At 51.1% G+C, this 21,842-nt stretch overlaps 1 protein-coding gene across 1 annotated transcript in view; it reads right to left on the bottom strand.

Annotated features, from left to right (window-relative positions):
- The window catches only part of COL26A1 (collagen type XXVI alpha 1 chain), a 164,896-nt gene extending 143,318 nt beyond the window's left edge, over positions 1-21,578 (bottom strand). The window contains exon 1 of the mRNA XM_068969241.1: positions 21,421-21,578. Coding sequence (XP_068825342.1) covers positions 21,421-21,578 — 158 coding nt within the window. The remainder of the gene's footprint in view (positions 1-21,420) is intronic.
- Positions 21,579-21,842: the final 264 nt, after the last annotated feature.

Genomic DNA, 21,842 nt, shown 5'->3' with positions numbered 1-21,842 from the left:
AAAATTTCTGCAAAGGACTTAGACATGTCTCACAGTTGACAAACAAATGGACAATAAGCACATGAAGAGATGCTAACAATCACTAATCACCGGAGAAACAAAAACTAAAACCACAATGAGATACTATTTCACACCCATTAGGATAACTATTATCCAAAAAAAAAAAAAATTACAAAATAACAAGTGTTGGCGAGGGTGTGGAGAAATTGGAACCCTTTCACACTGTTGTTAGGAATGTAAAATGGTGCAGCCACTATGGAAAACAGTATGATATTTCCTCAGAAAAGTTAAAAATAGAACCACCATATGACCCAGCAGTTCTACTTCCAAGTATCTAGCCAAAAGAAATTTGTACACCCATGTCCTTTAACGGCATTATTTACAACAGCCAGAAGGTTTGGAAGAAACCCAAGTGTCCATCAACAGGTAAATGGATACACAAAATATGGTCCATCTATACAATGGAATATTTTTCTGTCTTTAAATTTGGCACTTGCTACAACATGGATGAGCTTTGAGGACAGTAAAAATAATAATAATAACAGGGTCTCCTGCATTGCACGCAGATTCTCTACTGTCTGAGCCACCACAGAAGCCTGAGTGAACTAAGTCCGTCACCAAAGGAACAATTCTGTATGATTTCACTTACATAAGGAACCCGGAGTAGTCAAAACCATGGACACAGAAAGCAGAATGGCAGACGCCAAGGGCTGCAGGTGCGGGCAGGAGGAAACGGGGAGTCAGTGTCTAGGGGGTGTACAGTCTTTGTCCTGCAAGAAGAAAAGGGTCTGGAGATGGATGGCGTTGATGGTTGCACAATAATGTGAATACACTTAATGCCGCTGAACTGTACACTTAAACGTGGTTAAGGTGGTAAGTTTTAAGTTGTGTGAATTCCATCACAATATAAAGAATTAAAAATTCAAAACCTAGAAAAAAAAAAAAGGAGCTATAAATGATTTCTTTCTTTTTGCTTTTCCATATTTCCCAAATGATCTATGATAAATATAATCGGGGGGAAAAAAAATAAACCTTTTTTGAAAGAAGATGTGTCAGGCTCCTTTCACCTAAACATCTGTGTTGGCCACCAGAGCCCCAACCCCTGCTGCTCCCAGGCCTGCCAGGCCCTGGGCTTCCATCAGCTCCCTCTACCTGACACCAACATTTGGTTTCCATTCTCAACTCTTCACATAATTCTTGGAGATCAGCTCCTGCCGGTTTCAGGTCCAGCGGAAAGAAAGCGGCCCTTGGGAGGGTCGGCTTGCATCCCATGGGGGTGCATTTGGCTGGGCCAGCCCTGAGCTGTCTTGCCCAGACACCCCCTGAACCCCCAGAGCCCATCCATCCTGCCGGGCTACCCACCCACTGTCAGCGGGGCAGGCGAATTTCCTGGTGCGTGGTAACCCAAGCCCTTCTCTGCTCCCCACGGGCATGGCCCAGGCTCTGTTATTAATCTTGGGGCAGATCCTATGTCCAAAGCTGAGACAGCTGTCCCCACGTGCAGCTGCCCCAGGCCTGCAGGCAGACAACTTCCAGCCCTCCCACCTCCCTGCCAACAGCCAGGCAGGGAATTGATCTTTTTCCTGCCAAACCCCTTGCTCATGCAATGCCTGGACCCTCACACCGCATCAGAGTCCACCCGGCCCCCCTGTTCACTCCCTGGTTCATTCCAGGCTAGAATGTAACTCCAGGATCCTGAGTTCCAGAGCGACTTAAACTTTTCAGCCTGGAAAGTAAACACTGCAATGTCCAAGTTGGGCTTGCCATGGCTGAATCAATGCTCAGCCATGGGTTACTTGCTGGGGCAGACAAAGCCATCAGGAATGGGGCTCCTGACCCCAAGAGGCTCACAGCCCAGGTGTAGAACAAGAGCATGAAATAAGAATAAAGCAAGCCAGACAGGACCTGGGGAAAACAGCCCATGGCAGATTCGTGGCCAGGTGCTCCACTATCCAGAAGGCAGCACGACCCACCCCAGAGGCCACTGTTCACGCTAGATTCCAAGCGGAACACACGGCCCCAATTCAAACTCACTGAAAGCTTCCACAAGAACTGGTTAGGTCCCATTTCACAGATGTGTAAACTGATGCAAAGTAACTGGAACTTGCCCACAGCTGGATGAGGAGCCGAGGTTCTGACACCAATTTGCCTTTCTCCAAAGTACTGAGTATTAGGTCTACGCTTTTGGGACCATCCACCACAGTCCAGCTTAGCTGAAACTTTATAAACTGACCTGCCTAATTACTCACAGATGGCCAATGCCCACCCAGCCTGAACCTATTTGGCTTTATCACCTATTTCTGACTCTAAATGGACAGGTTCCAGGCATATTGTGAAAACCAAGGCAGACAATCCCAGGCTCCAAGAAGCTTCCCTGCTAGAGCATGCCAAGATCTGAGGCACTGATGATTTGGCCTTCTGTATTACCTGAGACACAGCTGTGACTCAGTTTTACATGTCCCTGTGATTTCATCACCAGTGGGCATGGAGGGACCACAGCTGGCACACACAGCCAGTCCCCAGTCCTTATGAAGCAACTGGACAGGGACTAAAATGCAGCTGGCACCGGTCTGTAACAGATGCCATGCCAGTCTGAAACACTGCTCTCTGGTCCTTGGGATGCTTTGGGACACCTGAGGTTTGGGGCGGGGGGAGTGGACACCACCTACCTGGGATATCTGTGTGGAAGGACATAGGTTCATGTTCTTGCCTCTGTTAATCAAGATGGCCTTTGGTTTTCCTTTTAACCAAATTTCCCAGCACAGGACAAGTTGGGCAGGGGAAGGGAGGAATTCACACACTCTCCACCCCCAGCTCAGCATTCACCTCCTCTCCCGTTTCAAACAGATGTTGGCTTTGTTAGACAGAAAGAGATAGACCAAACAGAAGCTGACAGTTCATAGTCTAGGACCAGGGCTGTCTTCAGGAAGAGTAAGTGGTTGCTGATGGGGGAGGAAAGGACAGATGGGTGATTATGGCAGAATAATTTAGCCTCAAATCAGAATGATTGACCCTACAAGGAGTTGAGAAACCACAGTCCATTATTAGGCTGGTTGTTTAATAAATGGGGGGATGGAGGGGAGGGAGAGGTAGGTGGGTCCTAGGTCCTCTGACTCCAAAAATATTCTACCTATAAACCGAGGGGTGAGGTGAACATATCATCATCTTTGTAGACAAGGAGGAGAAGAGGGAGCAGAGATGATGATTCTGGCTGAGACCAAACCACACAGCCCGCTTTCTTTTCTCTCTCCTCAGAGCCCTCTACCTCATCATCCTTCGTGAGAAAGATGAAACCCCATTCTTCCAACTCAACCAAGATGCTGACTTACACAATGACCAACGCACAAATACACACACATACACATTGGAAGACAACAGGGTTCTCTACCTCAAAAATCCTAGAGAACCAGCTGAAGAACCATTAAAACATGTTTTAATACCTGAAGGTAGCAGTATATAAAACCAACCTGCTCCAAATCAAGTTTTCCTATTTGCCAGATATAAACATTTACAAGTGTCAGGGAACAAACAGAACACATTCATGACCGCAATAAAAACTACAAAATGCCTAGGAATAAATCTAACAAGGTCTGGATAAATGGAGCAGTGTTCCTTGTTCTTGAAAAACATGCAGTATTTTAAACATTGAATTCTATTAATCCACTAAGTCAACACAGTCTAGATCAAAACCCCAGCAGCAGGTTTTATAGAACTAGACAAGATGACTCTAAAATTCACCTAGAAGAAAAATGTACAACACCTGCTAAGCATATTTTGATAAAGATGAACAGCGAAAGAAGAATTGCTCTATCAACAAAACAACGAATAAAGATACAGTAATTAAAATAGTGTGATTTCTGGCACCAGATCAGATTAAGAATTCAGGAAAAAAAAAAAAGCTATGTATATAGCAAAATTTAGTATGCAACTAAAAAAAAAGCATTTCAAATTATTGGGAATAGATGGATTATTCAGTAGAAGTATAAGGGGAGATTTGGGGGGAAAAAAAATTGAAGTTAAATCCCTACCTCACAACCTATGTAAAAACTTAGGTGGGAAGTCATGTCTTTATCACAACTCTTCCCACAAGACTGAGTCTTAACAGGCTTTTGAAGCTCAAAGACACTTTCAGTCTTAATACTGTCTGAAATCTAGGATCAATACAACTCTCCAAGGCTCCAGCTGTCTGTTGTATCATTCCCTCTGCATTTTCATTTGTGTGATGGGGGGCAACATAAGGCCCAGCCCCCCAAATGTACTTATCTTAACCCTGGGAACCTGCAAATATGTTATCTCACATGGCGAAAGAGACTTTGCAGTTGTGATGAAATTGAGGATCTTGAAGTGGGGAGCTGAGCCTCAGTTATCCAGGTGGGCCCAACCTAATCACAAGGGTGTTATAAAACAGAGGCAGGAGAATCAGAACCAGAGATGGGGCTGGAGAATGCCCTTTGAAGATGGAGGAAGGAGCCAGAAGTCAAGGAATGCCAGACGCCTCTAGAACTGAGGCAGGAGGCAGACGGGCCCCACCCCCACCACTACCACCCGCGTGAAGCCATTGGAGATTCACTTCCTGTGGCCTTAAACTCCCCTGGACTGGGGACTGGCTGTGGGTGCCAACTCTGGTCCCTCCATGCCTACTGGTGATGAGAAGAGCAGGACAGTTAAGGGAGGTGGCTGGGCCCCGCCCAGACCACGTGTTTCTCATTCTCCAAGTCAGGAGATCTCCCCAACCACACATATGCGGAAAAGGCTCCTTGGAGGTCAAAAGGGGAGTGATGCCAAGGCATGTCCTACCCAGACACCTTTTTGGTAAAATCCATCTTAGCTAACAGATGCATGCGCACACATGGTAGGATCCTGGGATGAACCAAATATGGGCTGTGAACCAGGCAAATCAAAATGATTGGCCAAAGGAAAACTGGAAGAAATGCCCCATAACAGTAATTCAAACTGCTGTGAGGGCACAGCTCAGCAACTCTCTCTCTCTGAACCCACCCATGCGTCCATGCCGTGAGGGCACAGCTCAGCAACTCTCTCTCTCTGAACCCACCCATGCGTCCATGCCGTGAGGGCACAGCTCAGCAACTCTCTCTCTCTGAACCCACCCATGCGTCCATGCACACGTGCTGTGCCTGTTTTCCCTTTTAATAAATACTTTACTTGTTTCACTACTTTCTGTCTTTGTGGGAATTCTTTTCTGCAAAGTCCAAGAGCCAGGGGCCCTTGTCACTGACCACTGGTCTAGTGGTTAAGATTTGGCATTCTCAGCACCTCAACCCAGCCTCAGTCTTTGGCTAGGAACTGGAGCCCTGCTCCAAGCTGCAGCAGGCTGAGGCAACCTGAGGTCAGAAACTGGAAAAAGCAAGGAAATGGATTCTTTTCCAGAAGGACCAATCCTGTGAATACCTTTCATCCCAGTGAGACCCACTTCAGACGTCTAACCTTGAGAACTGTAAGATAATACATTTGGGCTGTTTTAAGTCACAAAGTTCACGGTCATTTGTTACACCAACCGTAAGAAACTAGTACAGCTTGCAAAGTGGTTAGTCCTTTCCTGGATGCTCTCTGTAATCCAGGCACTCTGCAAGAACCTAGAGATACAGCAGGGACTCCTATCCTCAGAGGACTTGTAGTCTTGGACAGCTATCAACTAGTTATCAATCAATTAATTATAGGATTGACTTACAGTTATCATGAAATTCTAAGTATGAGAGTAAGCTCTGAGGGCATTTAACAAAGGACCTTTGTTGCAGGAAGGCGGACCCATTCCAGGGCCCGAAACTGGGCTCTTGTCTAACACTCGGAAGTGAATTGTCCAAGGAGACACATGTGCTGACAAAGCGAGAGATTTTATTGGGAAAGGACACCCGGGTGGAGAGCAGTAGGGTAAAAGAACCCAGGAGAACTGCTCTGCTGCAAGGCTCGCAGTCTCAGGTTTTATGGTGATGGGATTAGTTTCCAGGTGGTCTTTGGCCAATCATTCTAATTCAGCGTCTTTCCTGGTGGCGCACACATCGCTCAGCCAAGATGGATGCTAGCGAGAGGAATTCCGGGAAGTGGACGGACATGCGGTGTCTCCTTAGACCTTTCCCGAACTCTTCCGGTTGGTGGTGGCTTATTAGTTCCGTATTCCTTATCAGGATGTCCTGTCATAAAACAACTCATGCAAATGGTTACTATGGTGCCTGGCCAGGGTGGGAGGTTTCAATCAGTGTGCTTCCCCTAACACCTTGAGGGGGTGGCAGCAAAAGGTTCCCTGAAGATGTGATGTTTAAGCTGATCTCTAAGCTTTGAGCAGGAACTAACTAGGCTAAGAGAAAGCAAAGACTGGTCAAGGCAGTGCAAAGGCCTGGGGCAGGAAGCAGCTTGCGATTAAAGGGTAGCCAGAGATGAGCAGAGCACCCAGAAAGATAAGAAGCAAGCTAGGCAGGGTCAGACTGTGCTCCCTCCAAGCCCCTGATACAGGGGTCTCTCCCATTTGTTCAGCTGCCTCTCCAGGAAGGCACACTTTCATACTTCTTACATGAAGACTTTCAGGATCTGAGCTAATTGTTATCATCACCCAAGGGACAAAAGAGAGAAGGAGCCTGGCAAAGCCTGAAGAGACCCAGGAACTCATGACCCCCCAAATAGAGGGTATCTGGGCAGGTTGAGACCTCTCAGAAGGGAGAATCAGCCACATAGCCAAGTCCATCACAGAGGGACAGGAAGAGGTACCTGCGGACTCCCCAGATAAGCCCTTGCAGGAATGACAAAAATGTCAGATGCCAGAGGCAACTGGTGGGGGTGCAGACAGCTGGAGCCAAATCAGAAGGAAACTGCCACCCTTCTCCCCAAAGGCCCTGGCGCCTCCGGGGGGCCAGCAGCAGTGGCAGGGTCAGTGGGCAGCCTGCAGCCTGCAGCAGGGCCTGATTCCAGAAGCTACCTTCTGGAGAAGAGAAAAGCCTGAGCCTTCACGAGGGCTCCAAAGCACAGCAGCCCTTCAGCTGGGCCTCCCTGAGGGCTGGGAACTAGGGCGCTTCCCAGTAAATGCCACAGAGTCCCATACCTTCCAGAATGAGGAAAGGGGAGGGGACCATACCTTCAAAGACAAAAGATGTTTCCACTGCAAACCGCAGCCAGGCATGGCCACAAACACCACGTGGGTGCGCACGCGCACACACACACACACACACACATACAGTAAACATCCAACCTTCTGCAAGTGTTGGTGCCCCTGGTCTTATTCAGAGCGTGGACTTGGGCCAAGTGGAGCTGCAGAGCTGGGGCCCTCGGCCGGTAAGCAGGCCACACTGAGTAATAATTAGTCTGCATATTTCACAGACACGTTCCTCATTTGATCTCAGCCCAATCCTGTTAGTTTCACGTTACATGTGAGGCACTGAGTCCATGAAGGGAAGGGCCGGCTTGACTGTGGATCCCCTGGTCCCTTCTCCCCCATCCTGGGGCCACATGAGGCCCCCTCAGCTGTCACATTCCCGGGACATGAAGCTCCTCAGAACTCCTCTGCCTCTGACTCACCATGGGCACCTCCGGACTCCAGACCCCCCAGCCTGCTCCCCAATCATATTCCAAGGGCGACCCTCAGGGCTCAGTCCCCACCAGTGGCTGAGGTTCTGCTGGGAGTGAGGATGGGCCCCCGTCCTTCACTCTTGGCCATGAAGACCCGAGCGGGGTCTAAGGGACTCAGAAAAGCCAGCTGGCCTCTCCCTTCTCTATTTCTCTGGCTCCCCTACAGCACCGGTGGGGGCAACTGCAGCGTGAGGTTGCAAATGACTCCCAGAAAGAGGTCCTTTGCAAAAGGTGGAAGCTGCCATAACCACTGAGGCATTTAACCTTGACCCACTAGGCCAGCCTTCCCCAGAGCACAGCATCCGGGACCCCACCCAAATAGCATGCTCCCCAAAAAAGGATCTGGTGGCCATAGACATCTGCAGACCCCTGCTTCTTCCCAAGCTCTGCAAGGCCCAGCAGCCCGCTGCCTGCTCCGGGAAAGCCTTTATACTTCATGGGGCTGCACAGAGTGTTTACTAGATATCGTTCCAAGCCCTTTGTGAATATAAACTCACTGAAGCCCCAGAACGACCCGAGGAGGAAAACACTGCGACTGTGCCCATTTTACAGATATGGAGACTGAGGCACAGAGAGGTCAGATGACTCGGTCAGGGCCACCCAGAGCCGAAATTCAGAGCCAGGCTGCCTGGCTTCAGAGCCTGCTCTTCACTCCCTCCCTCATTCTGAAGGAAACTCTCAAGCTTGGTTCACGAGCACTTCCCAGGCTGCTTCTCATAACTTCCATTAACACCTGACGGAACAAGCTTGGCAACATCAGTCCGGGCAGCAGGGGAGCTGGCAGAGGTCAGCAGTCAGCGTGGCCAGCTCTGACCTTCCCACCCATCACTCTGGAGGTGGCTAGGGGTGGGGCAGACGGAGGCCCAGGAGGTGGGGGCCCCCCTGCCTCTCGCCCGAGTGTTACAAAATTAACCTGGACTGGATCCAGCTCCTCTCAAGGTGGTCTCGTCCAGGCCACCAAAGAACCATTTCGACCCTGGGATGTTTCTGGGAGGCAGAGCAAGGAAGAACCAGGCAAGGAGGCTGGGGACCCCCTGATTCTTCAGAGAGGAGAACAGTGTGCTGTGTGTCTCCTGCCCAAGGATCCTCTGCAGGATTCCCGAAAATCCTCTAACAGTTAGTTATTGTTACTCGATTCCCCCGCCCCAGGCAGAGTTGGTCCGTGTCCAGCTCACACACTCGAAGCGGCAATGAAGTGTCGGACCAGTTCAAGCCAAGAGAAGCCTGGAGTCGTGTTCTTATTGCCATAGGAATTGTTTCTCTGGGAATGGATTTTAAAATAACAGAGAGGCTGGTGGGGCGGGGGGTGGTGAGGGGTGCGGGGGGGAGAGGGGACAGCGAGATGAAGGGCAAGGAGGTGCAGAAAATCTGGGGCCCTGAGGGGAAGGCCTCACCAGATATTCACATTCAGGCCATTCTGTGTGATTTCCACCCACTCCTACTTCAAAGCTGGCTCAGATGGTAAAGAATCTGCCTGCAATGCAGGAGACCCAGGTTGGATCCCTGGGTTGGGAAGATCCCTTGGTGAAGAGACTGGCAACTCATTCCAATATTCTTGCTGGAGAATCCCAGGGACAGAGGATCCAGGCGGGCTACTATCCCCGAGGTCGCAAAGAGTTGGACACGACTGAATGACTAACACTTTCACTTTTTCACTTTCCTACTTCAGAGGAAGAAACAGGACCCCCTAGAGCAGGGTGACCTCTGTGGCCCCCCTAAACACGGCTTCTAGAGCTGGTCGGTGGGGGCAAAGCGCAGACAAGGACCTCACGCCAGGACCTCTTAGAATGACAGAGCTGCACGGGAGCAGAGGCCACCCCCTCAGCTTCCCGGAGGTCGGAGATCAAGCCACTTGTTCATTCACTTGCTCAAAAAGCAACTGTAGAACACCTGATACGCACAAGCCTGCCCTAGATGTTAAAAATACAAGTATCTGACAAAAAGGTGTGTAACGCCATGCCGCGTTGCTTTTCAAAGCTGAGAAAACACGGTGGAGCCTCTGCCAGGTTCCCGGGAGCCAAAGAGCCAGCTACCCACCCTCTCGGGCCCTGGGCAAGGCCAGGAGCTCGAGGCTACAATCTGCTCTCGCTGGTCCTCCATCCACCGAGGGGCTCGATGCTACCAGCCGCACAGACTCTGGGCACTCCTGTCTCAACTGCATCCCTACCGCCCCAGCCCTGGTTCGGGGTTCCTGACACGGCCCGTTAGCTGCTCCTCTCCTCTGGCTCTCTTTCTCCTCTCCCGTCTCCTACACACCAGTAAAGCTGGCATGGGACCCACTGTGGCCAAGTCTTGTTACAAAGCCCAGGTTCCTTGGGGTGGCAGAAAAGAGGCTTCGCCCTCAGATTCCAAAAGGCCCACCTGCTCCACACTCCCAGCCCTCAGGCAGCTGTTTTGTTGCCTGATAATGCCCTTCCCAGTCACTGCAGAGAACACCTCCGCTCACCCTACAAGACCCACTTCAAAGGTGACTCTTCTAGAAAGACCTTGGCATATAGCCTTGGTCCACCAGGCCAGCGTCTCCCAAGGTATGGAGTCTGGAATGGGCTTCCCCGATGACTCAAGTAGTTAAGAATCTGACTGCATTGCAGGAGACACGGGTTCAATCCCTGGTTGGGGAAGATCCCCTGGAGGAGGGCATGGTATTCTTGCCTGGGAAATCCCACGGACAGAGAAACCTGGTGGGCCACAGTCCATGGGGTGGAAGCACACACACACAAGCAGAGTCTGGAACATCATCCCAGCCAAAGGATTCTGTGGCCTCCTAGGTTTGTGAAACCGCCGCCCTTCTTGGCACTCTTTGCAAGGTTAGCACACTACACATCACAAGCATGAACAGAATGTTTATGACATATTTCTCAAAGCACTTTTAATTTTCACTCACCTAAGCCTAACAGCCTGACAAAGTAGATCTGATCACTCCCACTTTACAGAGGCAAAAACTTAGACATAAAGATGCCCAAACACCCATACACCTAGCTTCCCTAAACGGGCACTTGCTCATGTGCCCCTTGCCTACCTGACCCACTTTCCACACATTTGTGTCACAGCAAATTCCACTACTTGCTCTGGGGGCTTCCCCAACCCGCCTCTGAACTCATCAAGGGCAGAGGCCAAGTCTGAACCAACAGTCATCTCACTACCCCAGCACTAAGCATGCAGTAGCTGCTTGTTAGTGGCTTTTTGAAGGTGAGACTCCAGGCACCGTGGATCCAGTGGCAGGGACAGAGCCCATGAGCGGGTGGAAAGGACCATCCACTCCTGTGGAATCAGCAGAGAGCCTCTCCCATTCAAGGCTCAGGGCAGAGAGCCCCTGCCCCCAAGGCTCAGCCCCCAGCTCCAGCCTGCTGACCGACCCTGACCATGGGCTGAGAAGGCTGGGTGGTTAAACTCCCAGCTTGGATAAATTCACGTGTGTGGGTGGCAGACAGCCCGGCTCGGGGCACAGGCTGGCTCATGCGCTCAGCTCCCTGGTGGACCAGTCAGAGCCATGCTCGGGAGGAAACAGGTAAGACAAAGGATTCTATCTTCAGGAAAGGAGAACGGGAAGTGAGTTCTTGGTACAAAGCCCACAGGCAACCACAGATATAGGAGGCATAGGAAACCACCCAAAGAAAGGGAACAGAGCAATCCTGGAAGACTTCCTGAAGGAGGGGGGTTTGTGACCGCCCCAGAAGAGGGTGGAGCCGAGATATGGGGTAGGGAGCGGACAGGACAAGCGTCTTAGCTCAGCAGAAACAAGAAAGAGACTTCAGAGTCAGAGATGAGCCTAGAGGATGAGGCACAGGAACTGGGAAGAGGGGGGTGGGAAGCCAAAAAACCCCTGCATTTCCCCAGAGCAAGGGGTGTCTCATTGCAGGAATCAATTTTCTGAGTCTTGGCAAGCATTTTTTTATGAACTAGAGAGAATACAATAAAAAAGAAAGGATCACATATGGTAATAGTAAGCACGATTTTGTGAAACTTATTTCAAGGGTGTGTGTGTGTGTGTGTGTGTGCGTGTGACAGACTCAAGCACCATATAAAAGGTGTTTCCTACTATGGGTCACGATGAAAGAATCTCAAAAAAAACTCTGTTCTCCATGCAGGGCTCCTCAAACCTGGCTGCATCAAAGAAAAGAAAAAAAAAAACAAAACACTTGGGGAGGCCAGTAGAATCAGCTCTCCAGGCCTTAGACTTCCTGAGTCTGCATGGGTCTGGTTATCCAGTTCTTCAGTCTCCCCAGTTCATTCTGATGAGCCAGTCAGTGCCCTGCTGTTTAGGGGATGCTGTATCGAAGAGCAGCTAAATAATCTGTGGGACGTAGTGCAAACTGAAGTTACGGGACCCCTCATTCAAAGAGCTGGGTCAGTAAAGATAGTAAATACTATCTACTATCTCTTTCTCAACCTGTCATTTGTTCAGTGTTTCGCGTGTGTTCCTTTATGCACAGAGACCCTCGTGGTTAGCAAGGGCAGACCCCTCCCTGCAACTCCACGGGGTGTAAGTGCATGCGCACGCCACCTTTCCCACTAGCCAGAGGGCTGGAGCATCGCCCAGGTCAGGGGCAGGGGAGTCAAACCAGGCATCTCCCCCTCCCAAAGGCCCATCATTATACAGCTCATGGGCACCCTTTCAGGGTATTACCATCTCTCCCCAGGACATGCCAGGATCAGGGTCTGCCCTGCTGAGTCGCCCACTAAGCACACTATGGCGCTGGCAGCCCAGGGCGGGGACTACCGCTGCCATGCCCCACTCCAGGGTGCCACAGGGCGCACGCACCCAATCCCAGCCCTCTCGGAGTGCACATCCAGACTCCAGCCAGAGGCAGAGGGTGGCAGTGGTCACTGGGCAGGGGTGGAGAGGGGGAGGCCAGGTGGACCTGTGGTGCCAGAGGGTGGGGAGTGAGTAGCAGAGAACAAACACCAGGGAGGTGGTGGGAGGTGTTGAGAGGTGGCTCATGGTCAACACTGAGGATCAAGTCCCTGGTGCATCACGGTCCCATCAGACTTCCCTTACAAAGCACGCATTCAAGGCTAATGAGCATTGAGAAGTGGGAGACAGTACTGGAGACAAAGCCCTGAACTCCAAGTGTGGGCCCTGCTGAGCACTGCACCTTGGTCCCTGCACAGGTCCAAGGGTCCTGCCTGGGAAGCCGGGGGAGGGAGGCTGGTGGGAGGCCCGGAGGAAGAAGGAAGAAATAGCCCGGCTCCAGCCCTGTCAGCATGTCAGGGATCAGACCCTTTCCAAAATCTTGACTGGCCAGAGAGTTTCTAAATGGAAAACCAAAAGCAGTTGCAAGTTGTGAACTCCATCCTGTCACTTAGAACAGTGTGAAAATCGGTAAAAGCTCTGAAGGTCAGGCCAGAATACAGATGTGTTTCTAAAGGAGCCAGAACAAGATCCCTGTGAGCCACCTTGGACCCTCCTTCCCCAAAGCTCCCCGTCATCTCTGGAAGGGATCTCTGCATCCCCAGCTCCTGCGTGTCCCATGCCACTCGCCTGCAAAGTGACCCCTGGCAGGACCCGCATCCGCTCTGAATTCGCAGCCTCAGTGGGTCCTTGGTGGATACACTCTGGTTCACTCCACACAACTGGCAGAGCCTGACTCTATTCCTGGCCCTGGGCCAGGCCCCCAACAGGCAGGTGACGTCCCCTGCGGTCCTCACAGTCTAACAGGGGACCAGGAAGAGCACGCGGGGTGGGAATACCTGGACACAGATGGCTTAGCTCAGTCACCGCGACCTTCTGTGGCAATGGTCTTCTGGGCAAAGGCCATCCAACTTTTGAGGATTTGGGGTACACGCATCCTTGCTCCATCCCCAAGACTCACTCCACATCCCCCCCAAAATGCCTTAAATCTGGGCAAGAGGAGCCCCATCCTAGGCAGTGAGCTATTGCAGCCCCCGTCTGGCCCCCTCTGGCCACATCCCACCCCACAGAGCAAGGAGACCATGGGGCTGAGGGGATATGACCCCCAGAGCCCAGCCCCGGTGAGAGCAAGTGTGGGTACCCAGGGGCCCAGAACTCCCTCCCCGACACACTCAGGCAGGAGATGCGGCCAGGTGGCAGTGGTTGGGTGAGGAGCAGCTGGTGGGCTGGATGGGAGCGTCCAGGCTGTGTGCGTGAGGCCGGACCAGGGCGAGCTGTCCAGGGCACAAGGAGGGAAGAGAAGGGGGGGTCTTCCTGCACCGCCAAGTCCCCGCACAAAATTCACGGAGGCAAGATTTCTAAAAGTGAGCCTCAACCCCCCACCCCCAGGTCATTAGCAGGATGTGTTTGTCAAGGTCAGTGACAGAATTTATTTTAATAGTTTATAGCAAAGAGTCAAACACGACTGAGCGACTGAACTGAACTGATAGTGTTAGACCCTCAGTGTCCAACTCTTTGCAATCCCACGGACTGTAGCCTGCTAGGCTCCTCTGTCCATGCGATTCTCCAGGCAAGAATACTGGAGTGGGTAGCCCTTCCCTTCTCCAGGGGATCTTCCTGACCCAGGGATCAAACCCAGGTCTCTTGCATTGCAGGCAGATTCTTTACCATACATACATACATACAATGTTCATACCATACATACAACGTTCAGCTTTCCATCTGTGACCTCACAAATGTGAGGGGTGGGCGGAACTGACAGGTGGCATTGGCCAGGGAAGGCTGTTTTCATCCCCTCCCCAAGGCCATTTTGACCCAGCATCACTGAAGTGTCATCTTCAAATACACCCCAAGAAAAACCTGCTGATGGGAATACAAAACAGTATAACTTCTATGATACTATCTGGCAGAATTATGCACGTATTTACCTTCTCACTCTGAAAGCCCACTTTTTAAAATGCATCTTAAAGAAGCATTGGCAAAAATATGAAATGAGGGGCTTTCCTAGTGGCTCAACGGTAAGGAATCCACCTGTCCATGCAGGAGACACAGGTTCGATCCCTGGTCCGAGAAGATTCCACATGCCGAGGAGCTACTCAGCCCGTGCCTTAGGGCTTGGGAGCCACAACGACTGAGTCCACACACCCTAGAGTCTGTGCTCCGCATCTAGAGGCCACCATAATGAGAAGTCCTCGCCCTACAACTCAAGAGCAGCCTCCACTTGCCACAAGTAGAGAAAAGCCCGTGCGGCAGTCAAGACCCAGCACAGCCAAAAACAAAGGTTTTTAAAAAATTTAAAAACATGAAATGAATAACTCACAAAGCTATTTACCGTGGCGTTACATGTGACACAAAAGGTTAGAGTAACACAATGTCCATTCGTAGGGGCTCGCTGAAAAAGACTACAGTCGTTGGCACCGCCAAGCACTATAGAGCTACAAACATGAACGCGGCGAGATGAACATTCTGGAGATGGGTGGGGCTGACAGGTAGGCCACACTCAATGTATTTAATACCACTGAACTCTATACTTAAAGATGGTTAAGATGGTAAACTTTATGGTTTATGTAGCTAAAAAAAATTTTAACCACAAATTTTTAAATTGTGAAAAACAAAATAAATGCAGAAAGCTACCTATGCCTTGATCTAGCACAGTCTCCACAGTCCATCGTGAAACAACAAAGCTGAGTGCAAAACAGTATAGCTAGTACACCACCTCTGTATAAGACTTAGTTGCTCAGTTGTGTCCTCCTCTTTGTCACCCCATGGACTATAGCCCACCAGGCTCCTCTGTCCAAGGGGATTTCCAGGCAAGAATACTGGAGTGGGTTGCCATTTTCTTCACTGGGGGATCTTCCTGACCCAGGGATCGAACCCTCGTCTCCCACAAGTCTCCTGCATTGCAGGCGGATATTTTTTACCGCTGAGCCAGGGGAAAGCCCTATAATCAACAAAACCTTAAACAAGGAGAATGCTATCAAGGCCTAGTTTCTTCAAAATGAATTGAGAAGAAAAGAGAGAGGAGGAAGTGAGAACCTGTGGACAGTGGTATTCTGGTGGAGGTTTAAAACCCAACGCTCCAGGAGAAAAAAAAAAGTCATGTCCACCAGTACTAGTCAGCTTGGGCTGCCTTATCAAATGCCACAGACTGACTGGCTTAGACTCCAGACATTTATTTCTCAGATTGGGAGGCGGGGAAGTCCAAGATCAAGGTGCTGATTCAGTTCCTGATAAGGACTATCTTTTTGGCTTGCAGACAGCTGACTCTGGGGTCTACACATCGGAAGGGAGAGTGAGAGAGGACACTCTAGTCTCTCTTCCTCTTCTTATAAGGACACTATTCCCATCATGGGGACCTGACCCTCATGACCTCATCTAAATCTTCATCTTCATAATTATCTTCCAAAGGCCCCATCTCTAAATGCCATCACACTGAAAGTTAGGGCTTCAACATATGAATTAGGGGGTGGAGAGAACATAAGCATTCAATCCATAACACATGATCTTACAAGATCCACCGGACCAACTATGAAACATTCTTGCCCTCCCCCACTCTCCCAAATAAAAGATCCTAAATCTAATCAAACATTCACACCTAATCTCTAATATAGATGAGATACAGGGGATAGTGTATCAAGTTATTTACACCACTTGGGAGTAGCCAGCCAAATCTAGAACTTGGGATCCTACAGGACAACTGCCTTTCTTCACCAAGTTAATGGCAGAAAGGGAAAAGCCTCCTTTTAAAGAAGAGGATGATTTTGGTCACTGCCTCCTGTAAGAACTGGACATGGGACAACTGACTGGTTCAAAACTGCAAAAAGAGTATATTGTCAGCCTGCTTATTTAACTTATATGCAGAGTAAATCATGCCAAATGCTGAGCTGGATGAATCACAAGCTGGAATCAAGATTGCCAGGAGAAATAACAAAAACTTCACATAGGCAAATGATCCCACTCTAATGGAAGAAAGTGAAGAGGAACTAAAGAGTCTGTTGATGACTGTGAAAGAGGAGAGTGAAAAAGCTGATTTGAAACTCAACATTAAAAAAACTAAGATCATGGTATTCAGTTCCATTACTTCATGACAAACAGAAGGGGGGAAAGGTGGAAGCAGTGACAGACTTTATTTTCTTGGGCTTCAAAATCACTGAGGATGGTGACTGCAGCCATGAAATTAAAAGACGCTTGCTCCTTGGAAGAAAAGCTATGACAAACCTAGACAGCATATTAAAAAGCAGAGACAGCACTTTGCTGACAAAGGCCCATCTAGTCAAAGCTATGTTTTTTCCAGTAGTCATGTACGGATATGAGAGTTGGTCCATAAAAAAGGCTCAATGCCAAAGAATTGATGCTTTTGAGTTATGGTGCTGGAGAAGACTCTTGAGAGTCCCTTGGACAGCAATGGAATCAAACAGGTCAATCCTAAAGGAAATTAACCCTGAATATTCATTGGAAAGACTGTTGCTGAAGTTGAAGCTCCAATACTTTGATTGCCTGATGTGAAGAGCCGATTCATTAGAAAAGACCCTGATGCTGGGAAAGATTGAACCAAAAGGAGAAGGGCGTGGCAGAGCATCACTAACTCAATGGACATGAATTTGAGCAAACTCCGGGAGACAGTGGAAGACAGAGGAGCCTGGCATGCTACAATCCATGACCTCAAAAACAGCTGGATATGACTTAGTGACTAAACAACAACAAAGAAGAGGTTGTTCTGTCTCACAGTCCTGTCTGACTCTCTCTGACCCCATGGACTGCCACACGCCAGGCTTCCCTGCCAAAAAAATTAAGACAAAAAAAGCAGTGAAAACAGTTGGTCCATGCGAAGCCTTCCTCCTCCTACCACCATTTTCCAGAGCAGCGAATTCTAAAGTATCTGAGAATTCTTCTTAGGACTTGGCTTTCCACATTGATTTCCTTCAGGATTACCTGGTTTGATCTCCTTGTAGACCAAGGAACTCTCAAGAGTTTTCTCCAGCACCACAATTCAAAAGCATCAATTCTTCGGTGCTCAGCCTTCTTTATGGACCAACTCTCACATCTGTACATGACTACTGGAAAAACCATAGCTTTGACTATCTGGACCTTTGAGTATTTGGAGCAATTACTCATCAAGGTTGGAAGATCAAACCTACTTATTTAACCATCCATTAGCTTACTGTATAACCTATAAGCACTCGGCCCTGCAGCACATGGTCTCCCTTTGTCCTCAAGCCTCACACCCTGTACAGGAGGAACAGGTTTACGGGACGCAAGCCATTCTTCAGGGCAGAAGCAAAAGCAACTCTGTCCCTCGCCCCTGCCCCATGACCCCACCCTGTGGGTGTATTCGTTCCTTCCTCTGCTTAAAATCTGGGCAGATCTTCACCACTCTTCTGGTTTCTCTTAGCAGAACATTCTCACTCCAAGAATTAATATTAAAACTCTTATTCAAATTAAAACCTCTCCCTCCCCAGCTGAGAACTGCGCACCGAGAATCGGGTGGAGAGGCCCCCTCTCTGGTTTTCACTCATGCTCTGGTCACTCACTGTTGTGCAGGATCCTTTAGAGTTGGATACAGACATGAGGAGGTGATAACAGATGAGACGTCTAATCACCATCTGCGAAAGCGAGGGAGGGAATGATCAGGGGAGGGAGACAGGAAGGAGACTGAAATACACAGGCTGGTGGTTCACATGGTAAAGAAACCGCCTGCCGTGCCAGAGACCTGGGTTCAATCCCTGAGTTGGGAAGATACCCTGGAGAAGGGAACAGGTACCCACTCCAGTATTCTGGCCTGGAAAATGCTTAAACTGTATAGCCCATGGGGTCATGAAGAGGCAGACATGACTGAGTGACTTTCACTTTCACTTCAAAGAGCTTCACCAATGTGTTAGCCTTATTCAGGTCCAATGGAAGGACAAGGGTGTGGAGCTGGGGGCTCCATCCTTATGCAAGCCTCCTGGTCAATTAATGTTACATTTCTCTTTAGCTTTTACTTGGCATCTGAACCCTCTGTGGCTGACAAAAGTCATTAGTGGCCCAAACACAGGGCTGCAAGATTTTACTGGAAATGGGTCTCTAAGGAATTGATGTCCTCTTCTTTCTGCCAAACTAGCTTCATCCGAGAGGCCCACGCTGGGCTTGTAATGGAGGTGACCAGAGCAGAGCACCCCGGCATAAAAAGCAAGATGCACCCAGAACATGTCAGACCCAGACGCCAGGTCCAGGAGGGCAGGCACAGGCACATACACACACAGAGAAAAGAGAACATGGGACCAATAACCGTGAAATAAGAGAAGATCATTTGTCAAGAAACAGCCCTGTCACCCTGCCCATCAACTGAAACCAAGCCACTGTAAACATATGTATGGAGCCAAGCAGAGGCCAACGCTGTGAAGAGCCCGGTGCCAAACGCTGTCCCCAAGCCTTCTGCCGCTGGAGTGAATCAGAGTCAGGAACGTGTGACACCCGCCCACAACTCGCCCAGACCGGAATCTAGTGCCTGCAGTGCCCACGCAGGCCTTCGGGTGGAAAGGCTCAGTCAGGCTCCAAAGCAACTATCTCAACCTGCCCCAGGCCTCCTTAGCACCTCCCAGGATCCCATTTGGAAACCCATTTTCCACAGTCATCCAGTTCCTCCATGAACGTAATACACCTTCTCCCTGCTCCCATCCTGGTGGAAAGAGTTCTGTGAGATGACATTTGTTTGGGACTCTTCTTATTGGTGCCAAAACCATCCTTTCCAAATTATCTCTGTAAGTCCCCGAGTTCCAATCTACCAAATGCCAGAACCTGCATCCCCCATTCACCGGCTCCCTGCATGGACTTCCCATCTGGTCCCTCTCAGCATGCACAGTCCAGGCTGCAGGAGCCTTTTACACCTCCCCTCCCCAACCCCAACACACACACACACACACACACACACACACACACACATTTGAATTACAAAAGTAATACATGGGTATATGCTCCTTGTAAAATATGCAAACAGGACACAAGCAGACAGAGCGGGGGCGGGGGTGAAGGGAATGGGAGTTCTCTTTCACTCTCTCCTCTGACCTGGTCAAGCCCAGGTCTCTCCGTACAGGAAACGGCCAAAAATGGTTTCCTACCAACTTGATACGCGCTCCCCAGGTGGCACAGTGGTAAAGAATCCACCTGCCAAAGCAGGAGACACAGGAGAAGTGGGTTCAATCCCTGGGTCGGGAAAATCCCCTGGAGGAGGAAATGAAAACCCACTCCAGGATCCTTGCCTGAAAAAATCCCATAGACAGAGGAGCCTGACAGGCTACAGTCCATGGAGTCGCAAAGAGTCAGACATGACTGAGCACACACACTATTATTATTACCAACTGTATACATACATACATACATATATATATATACACCTACATATAGATTGAATTTTTCATAAGTGAGAGTTCTTAAAAATATCATTTTTCAACTTGAAAAACTTAGTTTTTAAAATATTCTCCGGTGGAAGTGTGCAGATTCCACACTACTCTGGGTGTTTGGAGAATAATACTAATAGAAGCCTTGGGTGAGTATTTCCAAGCAAAATGAAGGAAATTAAATTGCATGCAAAATTTTCCAGAAGTACTTTTCTATGCTCTTCTGAGAACCGCTTGAACCAGGCATGCAGTGTACCGACACAAAACTTCCCGGTCTCCTCAACACAAGGCTCTGCCGGAATTCACCTTGGCAGCCCTGCCAGGCTTGGGAAACACCAAGGAGGACAAAAGAACCGGGACTTGTCGCTTCTTGCCTTGCCTTGTACGCTTCTTGCGTACCCTAGAAAGCACAGGATTTGGAGAAAGAAGACAGGAGGTGAGTCCTGAGTTGCCACTGAACCTGGGGACCTCTCTCGGAGCCCATGTTTCCTCGGTTAAAGAAAAGAGTATTATACTCTAATCGCTAACCCTGGGGTGGTTTTAGGATCAAAAGAGACGGCTGGCACCAACGCAGGATGTGTTCAAGAACGGTAACACAGCTGTGTGAGTCGTAATTACTATTAAATGGGAAAGGCTAAATTCGGGCGAGTTGCGCAAACGAAAAGACTTGGCAACTTCTACTGGCGGGCTCACGCGTTTTCTGGGGGGATCCAATCACGGATTGAGGAGACGCTGCCCGAACCGTCCTGGGGTGGCCAGCGCGCCACCTGCCGGCAGAGGAGGTGGCCGCGGGAGCGTCCCGGCACCGCGGGCTCGGGGACCCAGCTCCCTCTCCCAGGCCGCCGCGGACTCTTGAGATCCGAGCCGGGTCCCCGTTCCCCGGTGTCTGGGGAGTCGCAGCCCAGGCTGCTCCGCGGGCCCAGCCCCAAAGGCCGGACGGAGTCGCCCCTCCGGTGTCTCTGGCGGCCGGCGTGTGAGTGGGGGGCCCGAATGCAAGGCCTTGGCGTCGCGGGAACCTGCTCCCCAACACAAAGCCGCGGCCGCGCAGGTGAGCGTGGCGGAGCCACGTGAGCCGGTGAACTTGCAGGAACTGGGCCACCGAGCCCCGGCCCGCCACGGTCGCCCCCCTCCGCGCACCCCCGCCGCGGGTTTGAGCCGCCTCGGCTCGGATTCGGGAGCCGAAGGGGCGAAGGTTCGGAGAGCAAGGAAACGAAGGGGGGTGGACGCGGCCAGAGACCACCCCAGTCTCAGCCCCGCACCTCCTGTCCCGCGGCCCCGCGCCCTCAGCCCCCACAGTCGGTGCCCCTAGCACGCGATCACCCTTGTCCTCACCCCCCCAGTCCTCGACCGTTCTGCGCCCCCAGCCCCCAGTCCCACCCTCCCAAGCCCCAATCTCCACCTCCGCGCCCCCAGCCCCGGACCGCCCCGAGTCCCCAGGCCCCCAGTTCTCAACCACCCGGCGTCGCCTGCCCCGGCCGCCCGCGCCCCCAACCCCCAACCCCATGATCTGCAGCCCCTAAGCCCCCACCCCCGCGCGCCTCCAGACCCCGGCTTCCCCGAGTCCCCCCGGCCCGCCGCCCGCCCCCCGACCCCGCACCCCCGCGCCCGGCTACTCACCGGCGGCCCCCGTAGCCGCTGCCGGGGGAGCCGGCCCCCGGGTCAGGATAGCCGTGCTGCTGCAGGGCCGCGGCCGGGAAGGGGTAGAGGAAGCCGGTGGCCAGCGCCGACCCGCAGAGGCAGCAGCACGCCCAGGGCAGGAGCAGAGCCAGCTTCATCTTGCGCGGCCGCCCGCGGGGACCCGGAGTCCCGGGCGGGAGGACGGTCGGGAGCGCACCGGCGGCCCCCGCCGGAGCCGAGCGAGCGCGCCGACGAGAGAGCGGAGCCGGGGTCCGAGCTGGAAGTGCCTGGGGGGCGCCCACGCCTCTCGGCCGCCTTTTCAAATTCGGCGAGGTGGGCTCTGCGCCGTCAAAGGGGGCGTGGGGCTTTCTCATTAACCCTCGGCGGTCCGGGGCCGAGGAGGCGCCATGGAGGCCGAGCCG

The sequence above is a fragment of the Capricornis sumatraensis genome, chromosome 3 (genome assembly GCF_032405125.1).
Source record: "Capricornis sumatraensis isolate serow.1 chromosome 3, serow.2, whole genome shotgun sequence".
In the NCBI taxonomy this organism is placed as follows: Eukaryota; Metazoa; Chordata; class Mammalia; order Artiodactyla; family Bovidae; genus Capricornis; species Capricornis sumatraensis.
The sequence above is the reverse complement of the archived record's forward strand: the minus strand, read 5'-3'. Positions and strand labels throughout refer to the sequence as shown.